This window comes from Molothrus aeneus, chromosome 5, assembly GCF_037042795.1.
Source record: "Molothrus aeneus isolate 106 chromosome 5, BPBGC_Maene_1.0, whole genome shotgun sequence".
NCBI classification, from domain to species: domain Eukaryota; kingdom Metazoa; phylum Chordata; class Aves; order Passeriformes; family Icteridae; genus Molothrus; species Molothrus aeneus.
In genome coordinates, this window is record NC_089650.1 from 64941126 (window position 1) to 64953927 (window position 12802).

At 41.3% G+C, this 12802-nt stretch overlaps 1 protein-coding gene across 2 annotated transcripts in view; it reads right to left on the minus strand.

Annotated features, from left to right (window-relative positions):
* CELF2 (CUGBP Elav-like family member 2) overlaps positions 1-12802 on the minus strand; it is a 550570-nt gene that overhangs the window by 369591 nt on the left and 168177 nt on the right. The window contains exon 1 of one of the 2 annotated variants that reach the window (XM_066551020.1): positions 8388-8453. The exons of the other annotated variant lie outside the window; for it this stretch is intronic. Coding sequence (XP_066407117.1) covers positions 8388-8440 — 53 coding nt within the window. The 5' untranslated portion in view covers positions 8441-8453. Of the gene's footprint in view, positions 1-8387; positions 8454-12802 lie in introns of those variants that run through there. 2 annotated transcript variants of the gene reach the window in all.

Below are 12802 nucleotides of genomic sequence, written 5' to 3' on the forward strand. Positions count from 1 at the left end.
ATTCCTCTTGGAGTCAATAAAAGTTTACATCAGTATTTAAACACTTTTCTCCCCATCACCCCATTTGAGACCTTTAATACCTATCTCCCCCTTCCAAGCTCGTAATTCCTCCCAGGCTACATAAATCCTTTATTTTGGCGTCTCCAGCCGAAACCTGACCCCAGTCAACAACATTTCACAACTCTTGGCAAGGTCAGTTTTTCCAACAAGGGGGAAGTCCAAGGGCTACAGAGACCCCCCTGAGTCTCTGCAGTGCCAGAAACACCAAAGTTCTTCCCCAAGACCACACCAGGGCAGAAAGGATGCCCAGTTAGGATGTACCAAGTGAGCCAACATTCCCCGCACCTCTAATAAAAGGGCACATAGAAATTAAGGTTCAAATACCTAACAGGGATCATGGACCCAGAACTTCTTCAAGTATGTTGCATGGAAATCTATGCAAACCTCACAGTAACTAGAAACCACCTCTGATTAATATGCAGTAACCCCTTGCCTGCTTTCTTAGAACAAAGATTAATTGCATCCTAAGAGATTGAGATATTAAATTCATCGCAAAAATGCTTGAAGGTGATTTTAGTTACTATTTGCAGAATTAGGTAGCCTCAGCTTGAGATCTGCCAGTGCCTCCTAGTTCAGGATTAGTAAAAGAGGTAGAGTCATGCTCGGATGACACACGGAGATTAATTAAATTGTGGATTTATAGCCTATTCTTTGTGGAGAACAGTTATTAAGACTACATATTTTTCAGAACTGAAATGTCCACTGCTTCAAAGGCTCATTTTAGTCCTTTCTATAAGATTACTGTTTTCTTTGGGACCTGGAATATAAAACTTGGAATCTTAAAACTAAAGGAAAAAAACCCCTAACCTCTCCCCCCTTGAAAGCTTTTCATAGTATCTTACAAATCCTTGGGTGGACTACCCTTAATCAAATCACTCAAAAGTCATACCAAGATTTTCAACCCCAAGAAAGCTCTGGTTCCATTCATCTACTAATTTAATACATAAATGTACTCAGCCATTCAGGTATGTTAAAGCGAATATCAGTCTACTACTGAAGAGTACTGCAAAATTACCTGAACAAGTACATTAATTCTTTAACAGATAAAAATTATCTATACAACATGTTTCTAGAAGATAACTGGCTACAGGCAGTTTAACTTGGTAACTGAAGAAAAAAACCAAAATCCAGCACAACAGACATGACAAGTTTTTCCAATAATCTGAAATCCATCCATTCCACGAAAGAGAGAGAACAACCGTGGTAATCACTGAGCCTCCCAATATTCCTACCTTTAGAAAAATCTTCGCTTTTAAAACTCAGTTGTAAAAAGCAAATGAACTGCAACAGAAAAGTCAGTGTCTGCAGGTCAACAGGTGTTCAGTAACAAAGTGGTCCACTAATACCAGCTTGGGATCAACTCAAAAACAAGTGTCCTCTAGTGAATGATGACAACATGCCTCTATATTCAAGGAATGCTTGGACTTTCCCAGATGAGGAAAAAAAAAGAGGAATTTCTATCACTTGTGATGAAACATGAGGAAACACATGCAATCAAAGAAATAAAAAATCTGAGAAAGTGATATAAAAATGCAATTAATATGAGATTAGGTTTGGGGTTTTTTTTAATTAAGGAAAATTAGAGTATAATCAGTAGAAGCACTTTCAGCTGCTCATATAAAAAAGGTTGGATGGTAAAACTTAGGTTATTGTAAGGGTTTTTTTTACTACTACAGAGTATTTTTCAGGAGTATTAGAGCTCCTGAAGTCTGAAAGGTTTGTTGGGAGACAATGATACCCATCAGACAACATCCAAAGGGAATAGTTATTTTCCTAAGAGATAAGAAATTCATCTCTTGCACAGGTCAAGCAATGGAAAATCTTAGCAACAAAGACTACAAATCTCTCTGGTTTCCCCTTCCTTTTCTCCCTCCCTGGTACAGCATCTTGGGACTAGCAGAGTTGCAAGACATCTTTAATGAAGCTCTCTTCAAAAAACCCAAAGCCTAACAACTGCTTGGAAAAAAAAGCTGGTGAGTGCAAGGAATTTGTGTGCCTGGTCCTTGGTGCTATCTTGCAAAGGCAGAAAAATAACAAAGAAGGGGTTTTAGTAAACAAGGAAGGAATTATTTACCCTCAAAAGAATTAAATTCTAGTTTCAGTTAAATCATTGTTATGAGGGCAGGTGATGAAAAGCCCAGCCCAAGGCTGAGCCCCCAGTGCTGAGGGCTTTATAGGACAGAGCTGTACATCTGTATAGCCATGAAACTCTTATAGCCAAAGTAAATAAGAGAGATATTAACAGAGATATTATCCATTTTACCTCTGGGAACTGGGGCACACAGAGCTTAGCTAACACTTCCAAAGTAACACAGAAAGCCTGGGAAAAGCATGAAATTATAACCTCACCTCTCAAGGACAATGCCAGGCTGCCACTGCCCAGGTACCTTTCCTCTGTACAGGCAACTTCCTCCTTATTTCAGTTCCACTGAGTGCAGACAAAGCCTAAAATTTGAGTGGATGGGTTAGGAAAGACCTGCAGGAGTACATTAGGACTGCCACTGATTTAAGAAATTTGAGAAAATGGTAGAGGAAAGCATCATTAAGTAACGTGTGATGGAAAGGACGATCCTGCTTTTTCCTGCTTCCTGCAACATGGATGCTGCACATCTTACCTGTGGAACTGGGTGAGAAATCACCAGTCAGGAATGAAATTCTGGGGTATAATAGATGAAGAAACAGCACAACCTCCACCTCCCCTCAAGAGGAGGGAACCTGAAATCCGTGGCTCAAGGCCTTAGCAGGGAATCCACTCCAAACACTTTCCACATGTCCCAAAACATGGATACAAGACAAATTTACATGCAGAAGAGCCTTTCCAGTGCACTGCTTTGTTAACAACTGCCATCAGTGTGCCAAACCACAGAATTTCTTTGCTGACAGATGTTCTGGACTCAAAGTTAAAGCTGCAAAACCAGTCAGATCAATTCATGGAGGAAGGAACCATCAAGGAAAAGCCATAGCTGCTGGCACAAGTCCCTGAACTGCAGATCACTGGCAGAGTGTTCCTGCACCTCACTGTCACAGACTCTGGCTAGACAGCTGTGCTGCTGGTGCAGTCAGTTCATATCATGTTTTAGGGGTTAGGGCAATTCAAATAATTAGGCAAAGGAACATGGCAGCAGCAGTAAGCAAACCTCTTTGTGAGAGATCATTCATTTGAATTGGATGTTTAAATCCCCCATAAAGCACCTGGAAGATTTAACAACTCATGTCCAAATGAACAAGATGTGATGAGTTTGTACACAAACCTGATATGAAAAGTGGATTGTTTTTAGCAAAACAGTGGAGAATAACCTCTTATTGAAAGGAGTGATGGTGAATTTTAATCAGGGGAAAATGAAGATGCAAGAATAAATCTGCACAGGCTTAGAGGAGGACTGGATGACTTGCTCACCCATCAGCAATGAATGCAGGAATGTGTTACATCCTAATCTGCTGTTTTCTGTTGTCTTGACTGCTTGCATCATCCCATAGATCCTACCTTTTTAAGAGGAAAAGAAACCCCAAAAAACTAAAAAAAAAAACCAAACTGAGAAAAGCTGCCCATATTGTCCTCTACAAAGTGCAAAAGAAGCACAAATAAGAAATAAAATTAAAAATTTTTAAAATTCATACTTCAATGCAGCTGGCCTTAATTTTTCATCCCAGTATTATTCACTTGAGTGACTGTAGAGTTAGACATTCAGACTGAAAGCAGAAGAATCCACACTGTGTTTTGCTGCTCATGTTTAGCTTATCAGAGCTTGGCAACAGCCACCATCCCCCTGGTGATTCTCATCTGTGTCACAACTTGGGACATGTGTAACCCTCACTAACACCTCTTTCAGTGCCATCTCTGACACCATCTGCATTTTTTGGATTGGTAAACTGGAAAGCCATTTCTAAAATGTGTTTTTAGTTATTACAAGATACACACACCCTCTTTCCACACTTATTTATTTTTTTAACCAAGCATATTGTGGCAGTTATGAGGGAATTTGTATTCTCCACTGACATCTGAAATTCCATTTTCTGTATTTCATGGTGACGATGGAGTCCAGCATTGTGTCCCTGGGCCAAACTTTCAGGGCTTGTTTTCTTTTGTTTCTTGAATACTGGATGAAGAGAACATTGTCCAGGTCCTCAGAGTAAAGCACAAGTGAAATATTTTCTTTTTTTAGTCCTTATTCCAAGCATTTGTGTGTTGGGAGTCCATGCATGAATTGGTTTGTTCAGATACTGAATACAATACAGAATGCCTCATCTTAAACTTTGCTCAATTTATCATTCTGTGGCCACAGCCAAATTTTAGCTGTTGTGTCTGCTTTCCTCCCCCCTCCCCAGTTTGAACATTTTGAAGCTATTTAACCCACCTCAACTCCCAGGCAGTAACAGGGGTGGATGTAGGGACAGGACTATTTGCCCAAAACAGGTCATAATGCATATACCAACACGGCTGAAATTGCTTCTCCTGGGCTGATTTGCCAAGCATGAAAAACACTTTTTTTTTTTTCCTGAAAAACCAAACCATTAACAGGATGTTTGGATGGTGTGTGTGGTGGAAAAAAAAAAAAAGACATTTTGGAGAGAACATTTGAATTGGTACATCCGCCTGACACATGATGTGTGAAACAAGATGTTCCCAGCTCCACCTGCCAAGTTGGACCGGCCGGTTCAACAGGACTCGTGGAGTTCCAATCATCTGCATGCAGAGCAGACACCAAGATTTCCCTGCTTCCCAGGCTGGGGGCTGACCACTCCTCTGAGTAAAAACTCCTACTCTTTTTCCTTGGATTTCACCTTGAGGTTGCAAAGCCAAGTTAAAACCGACTTTTAATTTTTTTTTCCCTAGCAATGTGCCGTGGAAAGGTCACATATTTCTTCAGACAGGAATGCAAAGGGGTACAAGGTCTTCCCTGCATAGGTAACTCATGTGATTTATAGTGCTGAATTTAGCCTTGCTGGAGCCAAATTAAGGCAGAAAAGCAACAGAAGAGATGTGGCCTTGAGGAATTATTTTTCCCCTCCTTTTTGTGCCTCCTTGCCAGGCTACAGCTTTGCTTTTGCTGCTGTAGGGGCCCAGAGCACAGGTTGCTTCAGAAACCATTGTCCAGTCATATATGAGGAACAAAACCACATGCCAGAAGTTCTGAAGAGGGATAAGAGACTTTTCTGGAATCAAGACAGCTGATTTTGGTCTCTCTTATTCACTAGGGGGTCTCCATCCCAGCTCCCACTTCATTTTGAAGATGGTAAATGAGATTTCTGTGTCTGCAGAGGGCTGGGCCAGCACACTGTGTTTGCTGGGAAGGCTCTAAAGGATTTTTTTTTTTTTTTGAAGGCTTGAAGTTTTGCCAATCTCTCCTGGCTGCAAGGAATAGAACAGGACATGGTGTTTATTGCAGCTCCACTATGAACAGGGAGATCAGGCAGTGGTGTGCTCATGTCACAGCACAGATCTTATGCTGGGAGCTTATCCCAAAGGAGACAACAGGAGGGAAAAAAAAGAATCTATGCATTCTCTTCCCAGTAACTTTGGTGCTCGGACCACTCTGAATAAATCCAGTGAAAGAAAATGCACATTAAACTGTGTTTAGGGCTCTTGCACCTAGAGGAAGGTGAGACTTAGCAGAAATTATTGCAGCTCTCACTGTCCCACTCCAGACAGACACAACCAAAGAGGGAGGCCTGATGTAATATTATATATACACACACATCATATTGCCATTTATTTTACACCTCTGCTAGCTGTCCCAGCTTAGCTGGGTGAAGTCCAGCAAAATCCCCTCTCATGCTCCAACACAACCTCTCCCTCCTTTTGGGCTTCACCACCAGCCACGGCCTCCTTTGTTGCTATATTGTACCTTTCCCTTCATTATTACCTTTATTCAGAGGCCAAGGGAAATGCTTCCAGAAGGTTTGGGGAGCAGGAGCTGTGCTCAGCTGACATGGGGGTAACCAGCACCAAGGCTTCTCTGAGCCCCTGGGCATTTTGAAGTCCCAATGTAAATATTCCCACCTGCTGCCTCCACAGGATCTGCATCCTCAGGCCCCAAACTATGGTGGAGTCACAGAATGAATTATGGGGGTGCAAAAAGTAAACAAAATTGAGAATTTACCAGTGTAGGACAGCGGTTTAGAGCTGGTGGTGGCATTTGCTACATCAACTCATTTGAGCCTGAAAGAATTGGTTTGTGCACCTAAAACAAACACACAAACATTCCTCTACTTCTTATAAATATTAGCTACAGGCTTCTTTGGGGGGCACACTAAAACCAGGAACTTCAGAGGCCTCAAACAGGTTGGAAATTGGCCCACAGAAGAGGAAGTGAAATATATAAGAAAAGTAGAAGTGGTATTGCAGTTCAATAAGTCACAAGCCATATGAGCTATGTGATGACTTCTAGCTCTTTTTCTTTTTCCTTCCAGTGATCATTCTGCTCACATTACTACTCATATTACCTATTGCCACCTCTTAACCTTCTGCATCCTGCAGTGGTGCTGCACAATGTCACATGTGTGCAGAGCTGCTGCTCTCATCGCACACAGAAACCACACAGAAATGTCCAGACTTAATCACACCTTTGACCTGCTCTGTGCCCGTACAGCTGCAGTCTCCACATTCACACACAAAGTTGGGAAACTTCAGGCATGCTGTAGGGGAAAAGTGCCTGGGAGATATTCCTTTTACAGGTATGGAAAACGGGTTTTTAAAAAAGAAAACAGGATTCTTTGAGAGGGCCACATTGTCTCTTCCTTAAATCTTCTTGACTTTCATGTCCTCTGTGCCATCCTCCAACTCTGACCAAACCTGACATCACCTGACTTGTCTCGCAGAGCAATCAGAAATAATCTCATAGAGCTCGATAAAACTTAAAGTAATTCCTAGGACAGCTCTCCTGGAGCACACGTGCTGTCAGGCAGCACAGGAGGGGCTCTGCAGAAGCCCCTCAGTGGCATTCAGGGGCTGGTGGTGAGTCCCAGGAGCCAGCCCGGCTCCGGTCCCTGCCCCACTGCTGGTCCCCAGCCCCGCGCTCCTCATCCCTGCCTTTGAGTCCTCATGGAACTTTTGGAGTCAAATCCAAACTCATCATCCTGTGCTAACAGTCCCAAACCCCTTGAAAAGTAAAATAAAATAAGCCTGCAGCAAGCCCCCTGTGCCAAGTCTCACACCACGGGCAAGGACAGAGGGTCTCAGTGCCCAGTCCTGCACAGAGGCTCAGAAAATGGTCAGGGAATTTTAAACTCCTAAAATAGAAAGTTCAGTGAGGGAAAAAACCTTAGTCATGTAAGTAGACTTTATACTTTGACTCTGAAGTGTTGTTTTTCTTCTTTCAGTTTAGAACACAGTAAGTTCTTTAAAAAAATTGTATTTTGAATCTAAAGTATACTTTAAAATATTATTATTACATATATAGCATAATAATATCACAATTCATAGCCCCAATCCCCGTAACTTACTCAAAAAATATTCAGTACAGGCAGCTTCAAGTTTTGCAAAAAAAGCTGAGGGGTATCTATGCAACTTTACATTTAAATAATTTTATAATTTTGCCATCGACACTCCCAGATGTTTCCAATGTCTTAGAGAAGTTTCTGCAAACCATCTGCAAACTTTTATACGCCTGCATTCTCAATAAGGCAAAACCAGGCACTTTCAGCAGCCTTAAACACAGACATTTAACACTGTGGATCTTCAATATCTGCAGCAAACATTAATGGGGATTTTTCTCCTCTCCCTTACCGTTTTTAGCAGTTCAAATGGCAATTTTTCACTATGCAAATTAAAAAAAAAAACACCCAAGTGCTGAAGGTAAAAAAGTAGCAACTTTTAAATGCCAAACACATGCCTTAAGAGAGACAACAAAGTGTGGAAGTTTCAACAGCATGAAATAAGCACTTCAGTCCCCCTTCCTTCCCCCAAAACTATTTTCCACTTCTTGATCAACTTTCATGCTGTTTATTTTTGCTTCTCTAGAGTTTCCCATTCATTTCCATGCGGAGCACAGCAAGGAAAGCAGAGAGTTAATGCTGCAGTTGCAACTGGTGTGAGCCTTTACTATTAGCTTGAATTTACAGAGCAATCTCTCCTTAAAAAGAAATAAGGAAAAAAAAAAAGAATTCCTCACTGCACTGTAGCACTGAGAAGTATATTTAAAAATTCTCTCTCGGGTCTCTCTAAACATCTGCTTAAAGGTTTTGCTGTATCTTAAAAGGGCTCTAACTACCAGAAACTCCTTTCTTACTTAAGCCCAGGGCTCGCATTTCGATTATAACTCAAGCTCCAGTTAATTTAGGGCTAACCCCAAAATGCCTGTACCAAACAGAAGAAAACATAGGCCTACCTTAAAACTTTCCAGCTTTTCAGAGGATCCAAGTCAGAGATTATAGACACCATTGTAGGAATAACAATAATAAAATATGTATATTAAAAACGAAAAAAAAAAAAAAAAAGAAGAAAAACCACGGCAGGGAAGGCTAACCACAAAAGCAGCAAGTACTCTACTCAGTGTGGGAATGACAACAAACCCAGCACAGCTCTTCCTCCTTCTCAAGCTGATAAGCACTTGTCCCAGCTTCTCTCCACCCCCAAAATCAATCTTGTGCTATATTGCTTCACAGTCCCAGTTTCATTTCTTCACCACTACCTTTTAAAGCCCTTGTAATCTGCTCCAACTGATCAAATTTGACCTTTTTGTAGTCCACTTTATTCCAAGCACAGCCCTCAGTTAAATCTCTCTTTATTAACACCGTCCTTCTTGGCTTTCTTTTGGAGCAAACACAGCTCAAGCTCGAAGCCTCCAGTCTTTGCCAGCAATCATTTACAGATTACTGCAAGCTGCAGTCTTCTCCTTTTGGGTATTTTCTTCTACCTTTGAGGTTTGTTTTTATATTATTTTCTGAGGGTCGGTGGTGGTCTCCCTTTCCCTGTTCTGTGCAGGTTGGAGTTTGACACTTTTAAAGGAGGGACTTTCTAATGCAACTCCTCTCCCACCCTTCCCTCCTCCCCTTGTCCCTCACCCCCATATGGAGAGACAGACACACGCATTAAAAGCAGTTCACAACCTTTAGAATACAGAATAATCTTTCTCCCCCCCCTCTCTGTTCTTTAAATCTATTAGGATTGATAGACTTAAACACAGAAGCTGTGCTTGAAATGCACTGATCTAAAGCAAGGCTGCTATTATGGGGGAATAATAAAAAGTCTAATCATGCAAAGCCAGATGTAACCCTTTGGATGTTTGAAAGGGGAGAAGGTGTCTATATAGTTCCATTAAATCAATTTTTTTTTTCTACTTAAAAAATAAATGGTAAAGCATCCTCCAGATTACTATGGTGATATGAAAAGTTCTGTAACTGCTGATAGTGTGTATTTACTTAGGAAAATTGAGTTTATTGGCTTCTTTTGTGTTTCTGTAATACTTTTTGACATTGATTTTCCTCTATTTAAATATTTCTTTTGCATTTTTTTCCCTCCTAAATGTTTTCCATTCCTACTGCAAATGATTGTAACCTCTCCTTGAGCTCCACCAATTCATTAGGATTTCTGGAAATTCCCGAATTAAAATTCTTTGGGAGAAAAAAGCAAAACAGTACCTTATGAAGTGTTCAGTCAGAACCAAACTACCCCAATTGGTAGATACTTCCACTTTGATATTTATATCACAGGCATATGCTCCTAGTTTCCCTCTGCTGCCAGCTCTCTCTCTCTCAAAAAAAAGAAAAAAAAAAAGAAAAAAAAAAGAAGGTAAGATCAGCCCTTGTATGTTAAAAGAAGCAGTAATATGGTGGTCACAAAGAGATTTGGGAGATCTGGTAGTGTGAGACACACTCATGGAAACATAATAAGGAGTATTATAAGACATAATAAACTTTTAAATCTTCCACTAGCTCCTTCTTTGGTGAGATAAAAACTTGAGCTGTGCCTAAACCATTTCGGGCTCCCTGGTCTGCTGGGGGCTGGGTTTGAGCAGCCTGAGCCCCCCTGGCCGGCGGCACCAAGGCAGCTCAGCCTTGCCCCGGCCAGAAGGTGACACTGAGGGTTCCCACCGCCCAAAAAAAGAGCACGCGACCATTTTGCCTGCCAGACAGCAGCCAGCTGATAGTGGTCAAACAGAAACAACCAGTTTTAAACGACCTTCATACGAAATGCCTTCTTTGCTCCAAGGCCAGAGCATCGCTCTGAGTCATCTCCCGCCTCCTCCCTGCCCCGCCAGGTGAAGCTCAGCCCGTGGGGCCCTATCTGCTGATCAGCCCAGCGAGTCAGGCCTCAAGTTCAGACTTTGGGATCTTACATCCTCCCCTAGGCAATGCTTCCAACAGTTTTGCTTTGTCTCAGAGGGGTGCAGTGAGGAAAAACACATCAGGGACAGCTGATGGTGGGGTTGCAGGTGCAGATGGAGGACAGCTGGGGGTTACAAATGTTCCACCTCTCCTAAAACCTGCGGGGCAGAGGGTGTTTCTCACCTGATACACGCATATCTCTGAGCAGTTCTGCAGAAATAAGGCTTCTATCCTGCTCTGGAAACTCTGGGCACTATATTTGTTTAACTACAGGAGGTGGGCAAGATGCTTGTAATGGAAAATTAAATTCAGTTGTGTCTTTGTGGAATGGAGGAAATTTCTTTTTTTAAAATTTTTTTTTTTAGCATGGAAAGCAAATAAAAACAGATTGGCCAATGTCTCTTTTATTCCTCCCAATAGTTTGTAAACCACTGAAACCACTGTTATAGGTGTTAATCCCTCGTTTGAGGCTGGGGAGGACATCAGTGGTAGCAGCACTTTGCCTTTTCTCTTTCCTCTCTACCCTATTGCCACATTTGATGGTTTTAGAGCTACACTCACCTATTCTCCCATGCAAACTTCTCACTTAATATTTCATATCGTGCAAACATATTGATGGCCAGGCTCGAATTAAGAAAGGCTTCAAAGAAAACAAAAATCAGAATACCCTGACCTCTCCTGAAACATTGACAAGCCAAGTTTGTGTCCTTGTCACATCCTGTTGCAGGTCAAGGTCAGAAAGGGGCAGATGTTCTGTCTTTGTACCCCACTGCACCAATATGCTCAGTGTCTTATTCTGTTCATCCCAAACTTCCACAAACTATGTCTATTTCAAGGATTTTATCTCTAACAAGTACATCTTATACTTTCCATAGATACATTTTTCACTGTCTTCCCACAGAAAGTGCTCCATTATTTCTGCCAACATATCCACATGAAAACTCTACTGCAGGAGTAAATATACTTATTCCTTTCCCTTTTGCACTTCTTGTGGTTATTTCTATTTTTTTAATCTCAGATTCTTGTGTCTGGAAGGAAAGCCATGTCTCCATTTTGCAGGACCTTGCTGGCATTTTGCCAGCTTTTCCTACAACACTGAGGACAGCAACTCTGAGCCTTCTAAAAATAAAACTACGAGATCAAGTTTAGCACAGAGGAACTTGCAACAGGCAATGGATTTTCCAAAACAGCCTCACGTGTTTCATACAGCATGTATCTATAGTAGGAGAAAACAAATAAAACAGAAACAGAAACTCACTGTAAAATTATTTTAACTCTTGTGCTTAGCTTGTGGACTCCTGCTCAGCTTTTAGCCAATTGTTTCTTCTGTTAGGGCTGAGGGTTTTGTATTGAAAACTTTTATTTTTATGCTTTGAGTAAAGAAATTTCCTATGATCTTCAGCTTGTTTGCCAGGAAACCACCAGCACATCTGTGAAATATTACTAAAGCAAATTTATTACTGCTAGCCAGAAGGCAACAACCCCAAAAATTTTCTCTACCTGCTGAAATCCAGCCTATTGTGGAATTTGTGTCTTTCATGCCATGACACGTTCCCGCACTGAGAACTTACTGGTTCTCAGTTAATATGATAAAGAAGTAGAAGCTCTCCAAGATTTTGAGTCATGCTAAAATAAATATATATATATACTTTTGAAAACAGCATTCCTGTATACACACATACACAAAAGGATCTCTAAGCAATGTCATCATCCTTAGTTTAGACAGCTGTGGAGTCAAAAAAGTTCCAGATCAGCTAGCTACAAACATTTGAAGGTCAAGTACAGGACAAAGCATTTAAAAAAAGCAAAAGCAGTTATGGCTACTGAGCAATAGAAAGATGATTTTATGTTATGAGATTTTTTTTCCCCCCCAGCTCTTTCTTTACCAGAGTCCTATTGGACTGAGAACTTCATAGTGTTGGGCAGGATAATAAACCAAGTATAGTAAGCAGTTTGGGTTTGTTATTTAATCTCCTTTCAAGGGTGTTATCTCACTCAAAATATTTTAGGAGCCAAGGTAGGTCTGCCAGAGCACAGCCTTTTAGTCAGGGTGCCCAGCAGCCTGGTTATCAGGCAATAATAGAGAAATAAATAACCTTCTAGCATCTTCCCAATACATATTTTCTGTTGCTGTTTCATACAAAGCAATTTTAAGTTATTTGAAAGAAATCTTGGTCTTTTACCAGGAAAACCTCACTCTCCCTGGGGAGCCTGTTGTTAAACAAAAGCTCAGCTATTAAAGAGTGGCCTCCAACTTCAGGGCTGCTGTTGGGGGCTGATAAAGGCTCCTCTCCAGACTGTCTCATGCTGTCCCTCCCCATCAGCCTTGCCACCCCCCTGCCTCTCCTCCTAGTCCCTAATGCCTCGCCTTTTAAGCAATGGAGTGACTAATTGAAAATGCATTCCAGTGCTTTACAAGCAGCTTTTTCTTTCCTGCTGACCAGCCAAATGTTTTAAAGTTGGCAAGATGATGCTT